General features: G+C 44.4%; 1 protein-coding gene across 1 annotated transcript in view; it reads left to right on the top strand.

Annotated features, from left to right (window-relative positions):
• Positions 1 to 19244, top strand: part of CNKSR3 (CNKSR family member 3) — a 91802-nt gene extending 72558 nt beyond the window's left edge. Inside the window, exons 8-13 of the mRNA XM_056852755.1 lie at positions 4946 to 5014; positions 6167 to 6313; positions 8758 to 8882; positions 11729 to 11934; positions 15695 to 15784; positions 18863 to 19244. Of these exons, the coding sequence (XP_056708733.1) occupies positions 4946 to 5014; positions 6167 to 6313; positions 8758 to 8882; positions 11729 to 11934; positions 15695 to 15784; positions 18863 to 19161 (936 nt within the window). The 3' untranslated portion in view covers positions 19162 to 19244. The remainder of the gene's footprint in view (positions 1 to 4945; positions 5015 to 6166; positions 6314 to 8757; positions 8883 to 11728; positions 11935 to 15694; positions 15785 to 18862) is intronic.
• Positions 19245 to 19694: the final 450 nt, after the last annotated feature.

Below are 19694 nucleotides of genomic sequence, written 5' to 3'. Positions count from 1 at the left end.
CAGTCCTTTAATTGCAGAGCTTCATGAGAATTGAGACGGGTGAGCTCTGCGATGTACCAAGTGGGTAGCTGTGGAAAATGTTTAGAAGAATTGATGCTTCATTAGTGGCAGCTCTACTATGAAACTAATGAAGCTTAAGCTTCAGGGCCCCTAATCCCGGAGGGCCCCCGAAGCAACCTTTTTTTTAATGAGTAAATTTTTCAACAAAATTGAAGTTTTTTTAAGTGTTAGTTATTAAAATAAGGCTATTTTAGTGATAGAATCATAAGCCAATGGGTTGAAGTACTTAATATTGACCTTAGAATTTGCTCCAGTACCCATTTCATATGGCCTCAAAATGTGCTTGTAATTGGTCAAATTTCTAAATTTTCTCAGGGGCTTGCAGTGCCCAAACCCCCAGCTGTATGGGCTTGCTGAGCTCGCCAGAATCTATTCCTAGCCTGCATTTTGGCAACTGGATCCTCAAATCCTTCGTTGGTGCACGGCTTAATAGTTGTATAGCTCAGCCCTTAGGCTAGAGCCAATCAGAACCATAAAAAGACATCTCAATTCAGGCTGCATTCATCGTGCTTGTCCATTTTAACACTAAAAATCAGATTTTCACCTCTTTATCCTAATGAGCCCCCTCTGATGACCTTCTACCTCTCTATTAGAGAATGAACCAATACATCTGCCATAGAACAACCCCGTTGAAGAAGATAACAGTGGTTACCCAGCCCTCATTGCTGTTGGGAAGGGGCTCGCTGTATGGTCCGCTTTCAACGACTCCACCCCACCACCCTGTTCTCTGCCATTTGGGCCTCGAGGTCCTTGCAAGGGCAGCAAGGGCCTTTGGACCTTGTTGGATGTTGCCCTATTGTTGCTGGTTGCAAAGGGGCCCCTCATAACAGTTCAAGCTTCAGGGTCCCAAAAATATAGATCTGCTACTGTGCTTCAGGTGAAGCTAAGCATCTTGCTGCACCCTTCAGAGATAACGATATTTTTTGTAGCCTAAGGTTTCATGATCTAGAGCAGTGGTTCCCAACCTTTTCAAGGATGAGGACTCCTTTTTAACATTAAAAAACAAAACTATGGACTCCCATGTGATGGTAGTTGTACTATTATTACTGTTGATTGAAAAAATGCATCATGACCAAAAAGTGATTATGAATTCAGTAACGTTTTTAAGTGGATTTCTGTTTTATTAATCACAACTCCATCTACATATATTTGAGAAACAGTAATACATGTAAGTGCAAGACATCTTATTTATTCAGTCTACAGAAGGTATGTGTGCTTATTTATTATATTGAGTAAATTAAAGAGATGGTTTTGCAGCTTTCAGAGACTGGAAGTCTGGTTAAAGTGTAGACAGTACAGACCAATGACTTGACACAGTATAAGAAAGATTCATATGTTTGTATAGGTTTGAGTTACGGTGCATCTGCTTAGAATGACTCCTTTACTAACACAGTTAGCAGTTAATCTGTATTCATGGGAAATCACTTGGATGCCCAATGAACTCTCAGTCCTTGACAGAATAATTGGTGGATTCGTATTTATTTTTATTTTAACCCCTCTTTTCTGTGGTCAGTGGGCTGCCAAAGGATATAACACAAATAATGATTAAAGTACAATACAAAATGTTCCTTGTAGAGAGAATTCTCAGTTGTGCAGGCATGATCAAGGGATGCTTCGCTGCTTCTCCTCTCCCCCCCCCCCCCACGGCCTTAGTAATGGCACTTAGTTTGGAAGAGGGGGAACCTCATCCCCAGAATATGCTGTCGGGATCTCTGGGCTGCAGATCTTTTCCACAGCCGATGATGTAGTGATTACTAACCTAGGTGGCAAAATAAATGAGAAGTCTAGTGGCCTCTTAACGAGTCACACCGTTCGTTCTAGCATAAGCTTTCTTGAGTTAGAGCTCACATCACAGGCATTAACTGTCTGGAGGCAACCCCCCCTCCCCTGTACTTACTGGGCTATCCTGGGGTAGTAAAGAGCGAGACTCAGCATCCCAGAGAAGCTCCTGGCCCCTGCTGGCCACCTGATGCTGTCTGGGCCATCCTGGGGCTCAAAATGTGGGAAATGCCAGGGACTCCAACAGCAGGGCCATGAGGAAGCTGTTGGTTAAACAGGGCTGAAGCACATGCCTCCATTGAAGGCACGGGCATTTCCAGCTGTCACCGGAAGGGGAGGGCTATGGGAGCCAATATGCCCCACCCAAGCCTCTTATGAAGAGTGGTTCTCCTCAAGAGTAGGTTAACAGCCCTGACTGGGGTGTTGCACACTTGGGGGTCCTCCGGCTGAGGATGGCCTGATGCCGCCTGCCTGGAGTGTGGGGGGTCTTGGAGCAGGCTGACTCAGTTGGGGAGGTGTGGTTGTGCTGTGGCAAACGGGCAGTTGAATGAAGCTTAATACAGATGGGGAGGCATGGTGGCCAGCTCAGGGAAAGACACAGATGGGGGAAGGCAGAAACCTGCCCAAGCAAGATGGATTTGTGGACTCCTTGAACACAGGTTGGGAGCCACTGATCTAGCTCCCTTCATCAGATGCTACCATCAGTTGGCGGAGTACAGACCAAAGGAAGGGCAGCAGAGAAGAAGGGAGGAAATATTCCAGGAGAGGCCAGAAGATCCAACTTTCCAAAACATAGATCGTTGCATTATTTAATTTATTGATTAAAACATTTGTATCCTGCCTTTCCTGCTGTACAGCAGCAATTTGAGGTAGCTTATGTTGGTTTCATTAATTTGCAGAGCACAGCAGAGCACAAGATTTAATCAAAGGTGTAAGTGATGCCATATCCAGCATTGTCAGAGTAAGATGAGTAGTGCACATAAGCCTGTGAGCAGGGAGGATTGCTCTCTGTAGAAATTTGCTCCCCTTCCTTGATGAATCAAATTCAGTTTTGAAAATGCATTTAAATTCTGACTCAGCAGCTCCTCCCAGGAGTCGCCTTACTTTGCTGATTCATCAGGAGATTAAATTGCTTATTCGTTTGATGGGATGTTGTTCATATAGGACTGCTTGACCCAAGTGTTAGAATTTCCTAACTATGTTAAATGGCTTAGTGTTGGATCTGTGGATGTTTTTCTAAGGAGAGGGTGAGGCCTCTTCATTTTCAATGTAGCAAATAGATAGTTTTATCCCTTGTGATTTCTCTGCCTTTGCTGTTTGTCCAATAGTAAATGTAAATGATAGCCTTAGTTGGCAGTAGTTAACAGTTATTCAAGAGGAATGGTACGTGTCTGATGCTCAGTCAAGTGACAGGATTTCCAGGTTGTTTTTAATGACATGTAATTTCCTGCTTCTTGTGGGAATGCTGTGACCCAAACACATCTTTCCAGTCTTTTGTTCCAAATGTTTGTGGTGCAAACCTTTAAATTTTTTAGGGGTGTGTGTGGGAGTGAGCTTTCAGAAACAGATTCTCCATCCTGAAAGAGATTTGTTGGTATGTGCAAAACATATTTAGATCCATAACGGCAGAGCATGAGGCATCATGAATCGGGTTATTTGAATGGGTATTTCCAGGCTGGGGAAATCTGTTGCTCATTGTGGCTGGAGATTCCCTATCTTCTACAGAATCTTCCCTCCCTTTCCCGAGAACTCCTTTTCATGATGATTCTACATGGGTAGTTTTCCCTATTACTATGCATGGGTGTGAAAGCTAGTCAATAAAGTAAGCCAGCAGGAAGAAAACAGATTTGAAATGTGGTGTTGGAAGAGAGTGTTACGGATACCGTGGACCGCCAAAAAGACAAAAAAAGTGGGTTCTAGATCAAATCAAGCCTTGAGGCTATCGTACTTTAGTCATATTATGAGAATACAAGTGTCACTGGAAAAGACAATAATGCTAGGAAAAGTTGAAGGCAGCAGGAAAAGCGGAAGACCCAACAAGAGATGGATGAACTCTATAAAGGAAGCCATGGCCCTCAGTTTGCAAGACCTGAGCAAGGCTGTTAGCGAAAGGATGTTTTGGAGGACATTGGTTCATAGGGTCACCATAGGTAAGAAGTGGCTGGACAGCACTTAACACACACAGTTCTTGTTTCACAATTCTGACTCAGTCTGGGGAGAATGTGTTAGACCCGTCAGCTGATGATCAGTGAGGATATCTTTCCCAGGCAGGTTTCCAGGTAGTTCAAGGGGATTATCCTGCCTTCCATTGTTCCAGATAAGGATACAGGGGAAATGAAGCATTCGCTTCAGTAGTATGAGTCACACGCATCAGTTTAGTATGCGTATTTTTTCCCCTTCTTTGACATGTATTGCTAGTGTGTCACCGGACTTGATTATGCGATGTGGAGCAGAGATGTTTGACATAATGGCTGCCATAGTGTCTTCTGTGCTGGGCAGATCTTAGAATAAAGTAAATATTTAGCTGTCTTTAACTGCTGCTTGCTAATATGTACCTGAGGGTGTCATCCATCTAGTTGCCAAATCTTTGCTATGAAGTTTTTAATACCTTTAGGCTTTCGGTGCACAAGTGAACAGGTGGGATGTTCCTCTGACTTCAAAACAGGCAGATGGCTCAAACAACTGTGCTACACATGTATGGTTAAACTTGCAGCTTTTAGTAGATGAATGAGCAATAAAGAGCATGCGCACTTTGGGGTTTGTGAATTCTTAACAAAAATCTGACAGAAGCTCACTGTATTGGAATGAAATACCACAGTATTCATGTGAAAAGCAGCAGAAATGCCTTAATGTTAAATGTTAATACTTTAAACGCTAAAATCTGTAACTACTTAACCATACTACTCTCCTTCTCTTCCTCCTTCTGTAAAGGCAAGAATTTTGCTAGTTATTTAAGCTGTGCTGTCCACACGGAAGGCATGCTGTTTATGCTTATGTAGCTTTTGTCAAGGTTAGCATTGCATGGGGGGGGATGACATTTTGAAAAAAAGCAGTTTTCAGTGGGAAAGAGTGTGGAAAATGAATGTTTCTGTTCCATCTTCCTCAGTCTCCGGCTGATAGGTCTCAAAAAATTCACGCTGGTGACGAAGTGATTCAGGTGAATCGCCAGACTGTGGTAAGTAAAGGTGGCTTATTGCTGATCCTTGTAATTGGTTAAGTAGATTTCAGAGTGTGAGTAGTTCCCAAGATAGATTTGTTGTTTTCTCCTGTGGTTGGCCTTGAAGTAGAAGAGCAAGGAATGTCACTTAGAGCACTTCCTACCCTTTCATATGCTCCTCACTAAAATAACTGTAGACAGCAATATCATTTTCAAAAGGTTGGGCATCAAACATGCCTTTTTCGGGATGAAAATGTTTAAACTGTTTGTTTGTATCAGACCTTTAGGCCCTAATTTTTTAAGATAAAAGATTGCTACTAAAGAAGAAATGCTTATGGGGAATATAGCCTATTTCTTAAAATGGAACAAATTTTATACTGGTGGTGGAGGTTGGGGTACTGGGAGAAAGGACTCTCCTTCCCTCCTTTTGCACTGCCCCCATCCCACAGCTTGCTTCTGCCAATTTCTTCCATGGAGGCAGGTTTTAGAGGGATCCAGCAGCTGTGGTAGAGTTGGCCCTAACCAGACATGACACACGCACATGCATGCGCAAGTGGCCTGTCTGTCTGATTAAACCTAGGCCCATTGCTAGCGTTGATCATGTATACACAAAGTAAGTAGTCTTCCCTCTCCCTCCCCAGTGAGCAGCCAAGTCCCTGCCACACCAGACATGGCTGGGCTTGGTGGACGAGGAAAGAGAAGGACAGTATGTGGGCCGCTTCCTTCCTACAGCCACCTCATAGCGTGGGAGGAGGGAGCGATGAGGGGAGTACTGAGCGTCAGATGAGGAGACGCTTACTGACATTGACAATGGTGGTAGCATTTCACTCCCTTGGCAAGCCAGATAGTCTTTCACTGCCATCCATCTACTCATTCCTTCCCACCGCTGTGCTATGAGCTGGATGTAGAAGCAGCCTCCCTGCCACCCGTCCTTTCCTTCTTTCTCTCCTCACTCAGCCTTGGGAACCCTTGTGAGGCAGCATCGTCCGGGCTGCTTGCCAGGATGGGAATGGTTGGGGAAAGACCAGGACAAGATCAGCAAAATAAGGAAGATGCTTGGATTTGCTGGAGGCGGGGGGAGGGCCTGTAATTTCCACAGTGACGGGGATCGGGAAAGGAACCGCCTAACTTGTCTCTGACAGTGTTCTTCATATCCTTTTCTTACTCAAGGTGGGATGGCAACTGAAAAACCTTGTGAGGAAACTGCGGGAGAACCCTTCTGGAGTCACTTTACTAGTAAAGAAACGTCATACAGGCTCTTTTAATTTTACTCCTGCTCCCCTGAAAAACCTAAGATGGAAACCACCACTTGTACAGGTAACATACAATTATAAATAAAATTGGTCTTTCTTTCTTTCTTTCTTTCTTTCTTTCTTTCTTTCTTTCTTTCTTTCTTTCTTTCTTTCTTTCTTTCTTTCTTTCTTTCTTTCCTTCCTTCCTTCCTTCCTTCCTTCCTTCCTTCCTTCCTTCCTTCCTTCCTTCCTTCCTTCCTTCCTTCCTTCCTTCCTTCCTTCTTTCCTTCTTTCCTTCTTTCCTTCCTTCCTTCCTTCCTTCTTTCCTTCCTTCCTTCCTTCCTTCCTTCCTTCCTTCCTTCCTTCCTTCCTTCCTTCCTTCCTTCCTTCCTTCCTTCCTTCCTTCTTTCTTTTTTCAGCCTTGCACTAATGATACTTTTTTCTTTCTGCCATGTATGTGGTAGTCTTTCTGAACGTGGAGAGTCTGGTACCAATACGATTAAAACATCTCTGTCTCACTCTCATTTTAAAATGACCCATTAATTATTTCCTGACGTATAAAACTTCACTCCTTATTTTTGGCCACAGAGCTGACTGAATGTGCAAAGAGAAGCATACAGTAGACTTTCTCTTTAAGCTACAGATAATTTTGCATCAACAACAGATGTTAATTAAAATATTTGTCGCAGTTACCATGTGGCATCAAAAGGTGCAATTGCTAGAGAATTTGTGGCGACCATTTTATAAAATAACCCCCTTCATATTGCAAAAGAACAAGAAGGGACAAACAGCAGGTTTTCTTTAATCCCTGTAGTGCACTGTTGATATCCTAGAGGGAGGTCATTTGGGGATGAATTGCTTATAATCTTGTGGACTGATGAATTTTGGAAGTAAACAGTAAATACTTCCTGGGTTGTAAGACTAGCAATAAGAGGTTATATTTGTGAAACAGAGCAGCATTATCCAGGGTGGTGTTTGCAGTATCGCGACTTTTGCTTGCCAACTTTCAGCACCAGCAGAACTGGGTATATTGCAATATGCATAGGTTGTAGAGGGAGGAAAAGAAATGAGGGTAATTTCAAGCTGGAGCAAATAATGGCCAGGAAGTGCATAGTTTAACACCTGATTTAACAATTAATTTAATTGCATATAACTGCAACTATATATATAAAATTTTCTCCCTTCTCCCTTTGAGTGGTTCAGCAGCTACTCTGCAATCAGATGCAAACAGATGTTAGTATAGTTCTTTCTTTGCATAATGTATATTTGATTAGGTGGGAATGCCTTTATTTTTATTAGCTGGAAGTAATTAAAGAATAACAATATGGTTCCATCTAGAAGAGGTGTCCAGAGAAGTCAATCTATTAAAAAAATCAGTGGCTAATGAGCCAAGGATGAGCTCAAACGCAGTGAGCTGGATCTTGCCTAAAGTTTCCAGGGATAGAAAGACTTTGGTCTGTGGAAGCAGAGCTTCCCTATATTCCCCATCCTGCTGCAGCCCAAAATACCCCCTTGAAATGCTGCTTCTGGGGGCCGGGGTCATAGCTGAATGGTAGAACATCTGCTTTGCATGCAGAAAGTACTAGGCTCCATCTCCAGCATGCCCAGTTAAAAGGATCAAGTAGCACGTTATATGGTAGATCTCTGTTTGAGACCCTAGAGAGCTGCTTCTAGTCAGCATAGACAGTACTGACCTTGATAGGCAAATGGTCTGATTCAGTATAAGGAATTCATGTGTGTTCATGGGTGTTCATGTGAATCCACAGAAATAACTTTGGGGAGAGGGATCTGAAAGATCTGCTGCAGAATAGTGGATTTTGTGGAAACCCACCTTACGCTGCACTCAGGTGTAATTCAACCTGGTCTCTGATTGCTCCTGTATAATTCCAAACCAATGAAAGATTGGGTTACAGAACGGAGCTTAAGGTACCCTTCACATATGCACACACACAATAGTGTGGGTGTCTCTTTTCTGTGGTATGTTCCCACATGTGGAAGAAAAATCTGTGCAGTCAGGTTTGCACAGATAGTTAGAATGTGCTTACATGTGCTGTCCCAAGGTGTGGCATCACATTCTGGGGAAGCAGCTACACACCGCATTTTATGTGGTGGGGGAGAGGTCTGAACTGTTCCAGAAACGCCATCTATTAGACATCTGATGTAATTAGTTTAAAGCTGTTCTCCAGTTCTAGTTTTTTAGCTGAGACTCTAGTGCCCAATGCTGTTAACCTCAACTTTTGCTTAGGAAGTATTTCTAAACTGCTGAAAATAACAATGTACAACTGCTACTGTGATTCTGCTTGGTCTGAAGCCCAAATTCAAATATGGGAAACTCAAAAATATGGGAAGGTAATCTCTACTTATGGACTTTCAAACTCTGCAACCAACACATAATAAAATCCAGGAGACATACTGAATAATAATGTACAAATATTTCTGCCCAGGAGATCAAGTGAGAGATGGAGAATGTTGTGTTCAGGTAGAAAGTATATGATTTCTAAAAGAATGTTCCATTTCCTTTACTTGCAGACCAGCCCTCCCCCAACTACAACTCAGTCACCTGAAAGCACCATGGACGCTTCCTTGAAGAAGGAGAAGCCAGCCATTTTGGACCTTTACATACCTCCACCACCAGCTGTTCCATATGCTCCTCGGTACGCCAACAGTGCATGCTGGGTGCAGCTCCTTTCGAACTTCTCAGTCCTGGCTGGATTGCAGGACTATACAAATTAGCCCGAGATTTCACAGATTTTCTTTTTAGCTAAATAACTGCCTGAGCTACTAAGCATTTAACAGTACTATTGCTTGTTGGGGGAAATAGTTGTGCATGGGACATGGTCAAAATAGCAACACTTCAAATTCTTTGTTTTCCCTAGCTTAGAACTTGCTGTGGGGCAAAAAAAAAGAGAAACCCTGCTCTTAAAATGCTGATAATGCAGTTATACTGTCACGTGGGTGCAAGTCTGGTCAGCATGTTAAAAAGGCAAGCAGGGGAGGCCAGACTAGAATTTTGAGGCAATGAGTTCCATGTTCTGGACATGATGGTTGAAAAGACCTTGTCTCAGGTCCCCCCAAGTTCCTTACAATCTGTGTGGCCACATAGAGCAGGACCCTAGAAGAAGATCTTAAACATGGGAGGTTTACATGTGCCCTTTTTGCTAAGGTAATGTGTTTAGACAAATCTATAGAAGATGGTAGCCATACTTTGAATTGCATCAAAACTTTTATCTGAAGTGAAGCCAGTTTTTCATTTTTGCTCCCTGTTGTGTCATACCATTTGGTCTAAAATATATTAATAATAAGAAGAGAAGTCTGGTTATTTTTTCTACTTCAGTCCTCAACTAGGGTAGATTATAAGTAAAAATCACCACGGAATCCTCATTATTTGCCTATCCATACATATAATTCTCAACATGGCCCCATTTGCCGATATGTCAATCCATAGATTGAGGCCAAGTAGAGACAAGTGAAATCTTCTGGTTACCTGGGGGGACAAGCAAGTTTGCACAAAAATCCTTAAAGGTGGAAAAAATGGAGGGGGAGGAGTGTTTGCATAAGGCTGCTTCATCACCCCTTCAAATTAAGTGGGGAGGAAGGGGCAGGGTTTGGTCCCTGGCTGGTGGGGAGAGCCAGTCTATACTCATTCCAGGGGCCTGATGCAGAACAGGGGGGTGGCCCAAGGAAGGGGCATATATGGACCTGCTTCAGGCTGGCCCTCCCTCTTTGGAGGGTACAATTCAGGTGAGCACCCTAAGGCATCAGTTTGGAAGATGAAGGGGTAACCCTCAGACCAGAAGCCTGAGGCGTTCATGCCTTCATGGACCTGGGACAGGAACCCCTTGAGGGGTGCCACTATCCTTGACCTATAGACCTTGTGGCTAGGGGAGTTGGATGTGGCGTACCTCCCATGAGCACTAAAGAAGGTTTGGCAAAGAGGAGCATGAGCCGCACCCACATGATAGCTCAGAGCTCCAAACTAGGGTGGCCTTGGCCATAAGATTAGGGGTGCACAAAATAGAGGAAGCCTGACTCCCACCAATTGCCCGCACTTCAATTAGCTCTGGGGTTTTGGCCTGTGTGTGCTGCAGATCCCTCTTGAGCAGTGGAAATAAAGTTGGCCCTTTGATTATCCCAGCTTATGGTGTCGGCTCTCCTTATTCCACATCCGCGGACAAGCACAGATAATGAGCCTCTGTCAGCCCACCATGGGAGATGGAGGAGGAACGGGGGCTACTGCTACCACATGAGACAGATAGCTGGTGGCAGTGGAGGCTGCACTGCATGTAGGTACGGAAGGAGGAGAGTGGGAGCAACTGCCCCGCTATTGCTCCTTTAGGAGTGATGGGAGGGGGGCAGTGGTGGAGGCATTTGTGCACAGAGTAGCAGGGGAGCAGACAGGGCAGGAAGCAGTGGTGAGGGATGGGTGGGCAGAGTGGCAGGAAATTATGTAGGAGGGTGGGCAGAGTGATGTAGAGGGGGGATTGGTGGGTGGCCAATGCTAGAGGAGGAGGGTGAGCAGGCAGCACTACAGGGAGGGGAACAGGAAGGCAGACTGCGGGGGGGGGGGAAGTGTGCAATATTTCCTTCACATGTTTCTCAAGGGTCCTGGGAGGAGTGGGAGCCCAACGGGAGAAAGGGAAGTGAGCTGAGCAGGGGAAAATGAGATACCCCACCATGAGTCTTGCGGGTCCCCACTTGCCCTTGAATAATTGGGTAAAGCAGGCCATGTCTTGTATCTTTACACCAGCGCCTCTCCTTTTCCTACCATTGCTCAGCCAGCCTTACTAAACTCTCATCCCAGCCTCACATTTCTTTATGGTAGCTGTCAGCAATTTAAGGGCTTAAGTTGACAATAGGCAGGTTTGTAACAGAAGAGAAGGGGTAGAATAAGTGTGCTTCCTGTGCATCAGTATGTTTGATTGAAAGCCATGTATATTCAGTACTTAACCCCTCGCCAGTTATGTGCCACAGAAACCCAAATCTGGCACCAACAAAAGTCAAGTTTGAAAGTGTGTATATATTATGCAAATGGAACAGAGATGCAAAATTATCTTCCATGATCAATTTGGAACCAGGCAGTGTTCTGCATACTTTATTGGACTGCTGTTAATCACAGGAAGGATCAACTTGCAGAGCATGCAAGTATCTCACCTCCTGGTCACTGAAATCTTAGCCACCCTCTCAGGTTCCTGAGGTTGCACCTTTTTTTGAGGAGGGGGGGGAAGCATCTTGTTGCAGCCCTAATGGCTAGAATGCTCTTTTAAAAGAGAGTTGGTTCTCAGTAGTCCTACACATTTTGTGCTTTTCTTGCACTTGTGTGGAATTGCAGCCTACATCCAGTGCTGACAAATGCCTTTCACCTTTACACATACTTTGTTTCCTGCTACAGCTCAGTGGAAGCTGAGCAGTACCAGGCCCCAAGATACTGTAAGGGTTCTGAGAGTGAAGCATTTCAGTAGCTTTACACTTGCATTGCTAATCCAATCAATTGTCCTTCCAGGGATGAGAAGGGGAGCTTTGTTTATGGAGGAGGCAATAAACCAAAGTTGCCCTTACCTGGTTCCAAAGGCACAGAATCTCCCAATTCTTTCCTGGATCAAGAATGCAGGAGGCGAAGGTTTACCCTTACCGATTCGGATCCTTTGACTCATCCCATAGAAGCAAATATGCTTCCTGCTAAGATGCGAGAAAAAACTCCATCTTATGGTGAGTAAATCCCTGTTGTTTTCTCAGTCCTTGTTCTTCAAAGCCTTAAAACAATTTTTTTTTGTTTTAAGTTGAATTTGGCAGGCTAAGAAATGAAATTTGAAATCGCTTATTAGAATTTGTCAAAGTGAAAGCTTGTTGAGACATCACTTTTTAAATGATTTGTAGCTTTAAAAAAAGAAAGAACAAAAACAGTTGGCCAAGTTTAAACGTCAGAGTCAGTAGGTGATGAAACGTCTGATGAAAACACTAAAAATAGAAACCTGTCTGTCTGATTTGTAACGTTCATTGGAATTTAAGTTGAGAATTAATGTAGTTCATTAATTAATGTGTCCTCATTCTTGAAGTGTATTGGCAGTGCAGTTTGGGACCCATGAAAAGAAGCACTTCCTTCTTCAGAATGCTATTAACTTGTAGGGTTCTCCATCACAAAATATACTGGAGTCTAATAGCACCTTAAATCCAAATGAAGTTCACTCCAGCATAAGCCCATTTCTTTGGCTTCATTGGTTGAAGTGTGACCGTATCCATTAAAGCTTATGCTGGAATAAAACTTAGTCTTTAAGGTATTGCTACCGTTCATTGTTAGGAGCCCCGTGGCGCAGAGTGGTACGCTGCAGTATTGCAGTCAAAAGCTCTGCTCACAACCTGAGTTTGATCCTGACAGAAGTCGGTTTTAGGTAGCTGGCTCAAGGTTGACTCAGTCTTCCATTCTTCCGAGGTTGGTAAAATGAGTACCCAGCTTGCTGGGGGTAAAGGGAAGATGACTGGGGAAGGCACTGGCAAGCCATCTTGTAAACATAGTCTGCCTAGTAAACGTTGGAATGACATCACCCCATGGGTCAATAATGAGCCGGTGCTTGCACAGGGTACTACCTTTACCTTTAGTGTTCATTGTTGCTGCAACAGATCAGCATGGCTCCCCCTGTGGAGATACACTCTGAGATGTATTAATTACATTAGGCAGTTCTAAAAGAAGATCAGACAAATTCATGAAAGATAAGTCTATCAACAGTTGCTAGTCTTGATATCTAAATAAAACATCCATGTTCAGAGATAGTATAAATCTTAATACATGGTCTTGGGGATAAACAGAAATGTTCTCCTCTTCCTGACTTGTCTTGCTGACAACTTCCTATTCCAGAAGGTGGACAGGGAAACAAGGGGGTCTGCTATCTTAGACTTGATTCTCACCAACAAGGAAGAACTGGTTGATGAGGTTAAAGTAGTAGGCACCCTGGGTAGTAGTGACCACGTCATCTTCGAATTTACAATCTTGGGGAGAGGAAAACCTGTACGTAGTCAGACATGTAGGTTGGACTTCAAAAGAGCTAATTTTAACAAACTTAAACTTATGCTAGGTAGAATCCCATGGTCAGAAATACTTAAGGAGAAGGGAGTTCAAGAAAGGTGGGCGTTTCTTAAAAATAAAATACTGAAGGCGCAATCCCAAACCATTCCTATGAGAAGGAAAAATGGGAGGAGCCTAAAGAGGCCAGGGTGGCTCCATAAACAGCTTTTTAAAGAGTTGAGAAAGAAAAAAGACTCATTTAGGAAGTGGAAGGAGGGCCTTATAACCAAAGAGGAATATAAGCAAATAACTATTGCTTGTAGGGAGAATGTTAGGAAAGCTAAAGCTCAGTATGAACTTAGGCTAGCGAGAGATGCTAAACGCAACAAAAAAGGGTTCTTTTCCTATGTACAGAGTAAGAGTAAGAACAAGGACAAGATATGCCCATTGCGTGGACCGGAAAGTAAAATTGTAACAGGAGATGAAGAGAGGGCAGAACTCCTCAATTCCTACTTTTCCTCAGTTTTTTCTCGTGAGGGAAGTGGTGCTCAGCATGGCAAAAACAGAACATGTGATGAGAGAAGGGATTTGCAGCCTAGAATTGGCATTGGGGTAGTGCACAAACACCTGGTTTCTTTAAATGAAACAAAAACCACTGGGCCAGATGAATTGCACCCAAGGGTACTCAAAGAACTTGCAGATGTAATTTTGGAACCTCTGTCCATTATTTTTGAAAAGTCATGGCAAACAGGTGAGGTGCCAGAAGATTGGAGGCTGGCAAATGTTGTCCCCGTCTTCAAGAAGGGGAAAAAGGAGGATCCGGGTAACTACCGACCCATCAGCTTGACTTCTATACCAGGAAAAGTGTTCGAACAAATCATCAAACAGTCAGTCCTTGAGCATTTAGAAAGGATGGATCTGATTACTAAGAGCCAGCACGGGTTTCTCAAGAATAAGTCATGTCAGACTAATCTTATCTCCTTTTTTGAGAAAGTTACTACCTTGCTGGATCAGGGGAATGCTGTAGACATAGTTTATCTAGATTTCTAGTTGACAAATTGGGGAAATGTGGGTTAGATCCTATTATTGTTAGATGGATCTGCAACTGGTTGACAGATCGTACCCAAAGAGTGCTAGTTAATGGTTCCTCATCCACTTGGAGAGAAGTGACTAGTGGAGTTCCTCAGGGATCTGTGCTGGGCCCTGTGTTGTTCAACATCTTTATAAATGATTTGGATGAAGGAATAGAGGGGATGCTTATTAAATTTGCAGATGATACTAAATTGGGAGGGGTAGCAAATACAGTGGAATGCATCTTGACAGTGGATACAGTGGATGATCTTGACAGGCTGGAGAAATGGGCTAGAACTAATAAAATGCACTTCAACAAAGACAAATGTAAAGTTCTGCATTTTGGTAGGAAAAATCAAATGCATAATTATAGGATGGGGGAGACTTGTTTGAGCAGTAGTGTGTGTGAAAAAAATCTTGGGGTCTTAGTAGACCAAACACTGAACATGAGTCAGCAGTGTGATGCTGTAACTAAAAAGGCAAATTCAGTCTTGGGCTGCATCAACAGAAGTATAGTGTCCAGATCACTCTTAAGTGATGGTATCGCTTTACTCTGCTCTGGTTAGACCTCAGCTAGAGTACGGTGTTCAGTTTTGGGCACCACAATTTAAGGAAGATGTAGACAAGCTGGAACGTGTCCAGAGAAGGGCAACAAAGATGGTGAGGGGTCTGGAGACCAAGTCCTATGAGGAAAGGTTGAAGGAGCTGGGTATGTTTAGCCTGAAGAGGAGAAGACTGAGAGGGGATATGATAACCATGTTCAAGTACTTGAAGGACTGTCATATAGAGGAGGGTGCTGAGTTGTTTTCTGTTGCTCAAGAAGGTCGGACCAGAACCAGTTAGAGCGGTTCCTTAGTGGAACAGGCTTCCTCGGGAGCTGGTAAGCTCTCCTTCCCTGGAGGTTTTTAAGAAGAGGTTAGATGGCCATCTGTCAGCAATGCTGATTCTGTGACCTTAGGCAGATGATGAGAGGGAGGGCATCTTGGCCATCTTCTGGTCACTAGGGGTGTGGAGCGGGGAGGTAGTTGTGAATTTCCTGCTTTGTGCAGGGGGTTGGACTTGATGGCCCTGGTGGTCCCTTCCAACTCTAGGATTCTATGATTCATACCTTGCTTTTGAGCATATGGGGGTATTTGTCTAGCAGGTACTGGAAAAGTCTAGGCTAGGCAGGTCCTTGTTCTGATTCCACAAGGCAGCTCTTCTTCTGAGGTTTACTCTTGCCTTCTACTGTAGTGAGCAATGCATCTTGGAATAATTAGCTGATTTCTACTTTAATGGTTGGTTTTAACTGTTCTTGTAATTCTTCTGTTGTGAAGCTGAGGTAATTAACGTTCTCTCAGCGTTCAGCTCTTGGTAGCAGCACTGCATTCTTCTTGGATACTTCTCTGTTTTCCTCAGGAAAGCCTCGCCCGCTGTCTATGCCTGCAGATGGAAACTGGCTGGGAGGTGTAGAACCTTTCTGTAAGCCCCGAGCAATGGGGAGAAAAGGTAAGGCATGGAAGCAAGCTGAGTCGAAGGACAACACACAACTTGATGTGGATTTCTGATCATGCTGAGAGAGCTAAAGCTATGTGCCTGGCTCCAGCGAGAGGTTTGCAATGAGAGTGCAGTTAGCCTTGCAGAACATCGAATATCCACTATGAATTTGTCAGGTGTTAATATTTCACTGTCTTCTGCATAGTGTTTGTTCCATCATGGGATTCAAGGTGACATATGACCTCCTTGGAGGTCTTCCATCCTGGCAGTGATCAGACCCAGACCTGCTTCAGCAATGTTGCTGGATCACATGGCCTTAGAACGTACTTGGGATGGATCCTGTTTGTTGAAGCACACAGCTTTGGCCTTCTACTCATGTAAACAGGCAGCTGCAGGGAGAGGGAGTGTCTGTCTGCCATCAATTGGCTAACTAATATTTCTGCAAGGATCAGACTGTGTCAGTTCATACTGGGATGACATGAGTATTATCCTTATATCTGAGTTATATCCTTATATCCAGCATGGTGTACTGGTTAAGAGCAGTGGACTGTAATCTGGTGAACTGGGTTGTTTTCCCCACTCCTACACATGAAGCCACCTGGGTGACCTTGGGCTAGTCACAGTTCTCTTAGAGCTCTCTCAGCCTCACCTACCTCACAAGGTGCCTGTAGCAGGGAGGGGAAGGGAAGGAGATTGTAAGCCCGTTTGATGCTCCTTAAAAGGTAGAGGAAAGGGGCATATAAAACCAACTCTTCCTCTTCTTCCTGCTCCTCCTCTTCCTCCCGCCCCCTTATTGGGCTCAGAGGTGGGTCAAGAGCTTGGATGCCAAATTGTTCTTCACTGTATTGTGGAGAACTCATACAAACCTTTGGGGTTGAGAAATGTTCCAGGCCAAAGACTGCTTACCAGAGCCTAATGAACTGTTCCAAGATATTGTTTTTCTCCCATTTTCCTCTGAGCCACACTATCATTATCAAATCTTTAGAACAGTCTGTGTTCTGTTGAAGGCCATAAATATATTAGGAGTCTGGTTTTATTTTATATGTGAGCTGAGTGGAAACTTTTGAGGTGCTTGTTTGAAACGTAATCTTATCTGTGGGGCAACTTGATGGAGAGGCTGCTGCAGCGTAGAAACTTTGGTCCTTTCTACCTGTCCTGAGGCACATGGGATAATGTCTGACTGTGCAAAAACCCTATGAATAGCTTCCAGAATACTGCAGATAGATGTGGTTATGAGTCAGACACTTGTATTGCTCAGTGAGTGTCTTGGCAGACAGATTTCCAAAAGACGCACTGCTCTTTTGCAGTGGAACGTGTGATGCCGCCTCGTGATGGAGACGAATTTTATAGCCCTTATGAAACCTTAATTGAACATTCACACTGATCCCTATTCATTTGCTGGATACTGCCAGCCTGTCCCATTCCCTGTTCTACAGCAGCAGTTATCATAATCTATGCTGCACTAGCAGCCATGGAAAACACCAATGGGACACAGGAGTACAGCATAAGGAGTAGGATTGCCAACCTCCAGGTACTTAAGCAAGCACAATTTTTATGTGTGACAAGAATAAAGCAACAAAAACAGCTAACTATCTAATAACATGCAATAAGTGTATAAGAACAAAGTGTGGTACTGAACAACAATATATACAATTTTCAGGCCACCGCCCCTTGGTTACACAATCTCAGCCCCAGCACCCCCTACCCTATCCATCCACACGGTTGAAGGGGCCCACCTCTAGCGCCCCCCTGCTGCCCCCTTGCCTTTTAGTGTCCCTCTAGGTAATCCCACCGCCCCCGGGGGGTGGTTCTGCCCACTTTGAGAACCACTGTTTAGAGGAAGCAAGTTTAAAGAGAAATGGTGAAGAATCCGAGTACTTAATCTTTGCCTGCTACTTCTTTGCTGCAGCCCCCCCCCCAAAAAAAACCCTTCCCCTACAAAGATTTCATATGTGGGTCTGCAAGGGTGATCATGTCTACAATGCCATGAGAGGAGAAGCCTATAAAGGGGAAAGGTAAACATCCTCTCCATGTAACGGCCAGTAGCTTAGGCAGCTGCAAAGGTGATTTAATGAATTCATGGAGGCAGCTGGGTGTAGTGGTTAAAGTGCTAGGCTAAGATCTGGGAGAGTCTGGTTCAAATCTAAATCCCCAGTCTGCCATGACTCTAGCTGGGCGGCCTTGGGCCGGTCAGTCTCCTTTCAGCCTAACCAGCCTCACAGGGTTGTCGTGAGAGTAAAATGGCTGAAGGAGAGACCGATGTATGCTGCCCCAAGCTCGCTGGAGGACAGGTGGGATAAAAATGTACTTACTGAATAAATTCAGAGGCCCATCACTGGATATTAGCCATGAGGACTAAATGCATGTATCTCTGAATTTCTGGGGGCTGTGGCTTGAACAACAAATGGAGGAAGGGCTTTGTGTTCTTTTCGTGGGCTTTCCAGGATAAGGTTGCCAACCTCCAGGTACTAGCTGGAGATCTCCTTCTATTACAACTGATCTCCAGCTGATATAGATTAGTTCCCTTGGAGAAAAGGGCCGCCTTGGCAATTGGATTCTATGGCATTGAAGTCCCTCCCCTCTCCAAACCCAGCCCTCCTCAGGCTGTGCCCCAAAAACCTCCTGCCAGTGGTGAAGAGAGACCTGGCAACCCTATACCAGGAGCATGTGGTTAGCCACTCTGGGGGACATGATTTTGGCTTAGTTAGACCCATTGTTAATCTGGTTCAGTAGAGCTCTTCCTCATTTCTCTGTGTCAAAATTCCCCTCCCCAGCTTCCCGCACCCAAGAAAGAAACCCAGAACTGGAGATTGCTTTTAATGTATGTGCTTGTATGTAACGTATAGTTTGGCCCTGAAGGCAAGAACACACATCCTCAGTAGCAAAAGCAGAGGGCAAACTGAGGCTGTAAATAGTTTATTGCAGGGATACCGTAAGAGGACAACTGTAGTATTACCCACCCCAAGTGAAAGCAAAAGGAAAGCTGAGGCTACAGCTGAGGAGTCTGTTACCTTGATAAGCTGCATGTCCTATTTCAGCCACCCCGGCAGTACATAAAAGTGATGTTTGATTAATGTTGTTCTGTCGTAGGTGAAAACGTCCTGTGTCGGTACTTCAGCAACGAAAGGATCCCTCCCATTATTGAGGAAAGTGCCCCCTCACAGCATCGTTTCTCCAGGCCTGCGGTTGAAAGGCAGCTAGTGAGGGGTGCCGACTACATCAGGGGAAGCAGGTACTTTGTCAACGCCGATCTTCATAACAGCGCAACAATCCCTTTTCAGGAGGAAGGGGCCAAAAAGCCACCTGGGACCACCTCCACAAAATCTTCCTCCACAGAACCTTCACTGCTGGTCAGCTGGCTCCAAAGGCTGAAGCTGTTAACTCACTAAATCACCGGTTGGATTATAATTTTTAGGATATGCTATCAAGTGCCTTTTCCTCCAGTCCCCACTCGGTCACCCAGCAAAATTATTGAATGATCGTATGCTTTTTATTTTTCGTTCTACTCCTGGAGAATCCACCTCTTCTGAGATTGCTGTCTCAAATTCACGGGAATCGGAGAGAGATCATAAGATGTCGCCTTTCCTGTCTTCCCAAGATCAGAGGGGCATTCGGTCCTTCGGAGAAACGGATCAGGCTTGAGCGATCTCGCAGGTTTCTGCTGATCTGAAAGCCGCACAACCTGTGCCGGGCAAAGCAATCTCTGCATTGTAATGAAACCTGGTAGCACTTCATTTGCTATGATGTCGTGCGACCTACTGCTCATGCGGACTGTGTAGTACTCAGCAGAAAATAAATTCCCCAGCTGCTCTCCTGACCAAAAAGGACAAAAAAAAGGACAAAAAAAAAAAAAGGGAGATAACTCTCCCCTTGGTTGAGCGACATTGTGGTATTGCCTGCAGACGACTGAAATCCATACGGA

This window comes from Euleptes europaea, chromosome 7 (genome assembly GCF_029931775.1).
Source record: "Euleptes europaea isolate rEulEur1 chromosome 7, rEulEur1.hap1, whole genome shotgun sequence".
NCBI classification, from domain to species: Eukaryota; Metazoa; Chordata; class Lepidosauria; order Squamata; family Sphaerodactylidae; genus Euleptes; species Euleptes europaea.
Note: the sequence above shows the minus strand (reverse complement) of the source record. Positions and strands in the feature narration are given on the sequence as shown.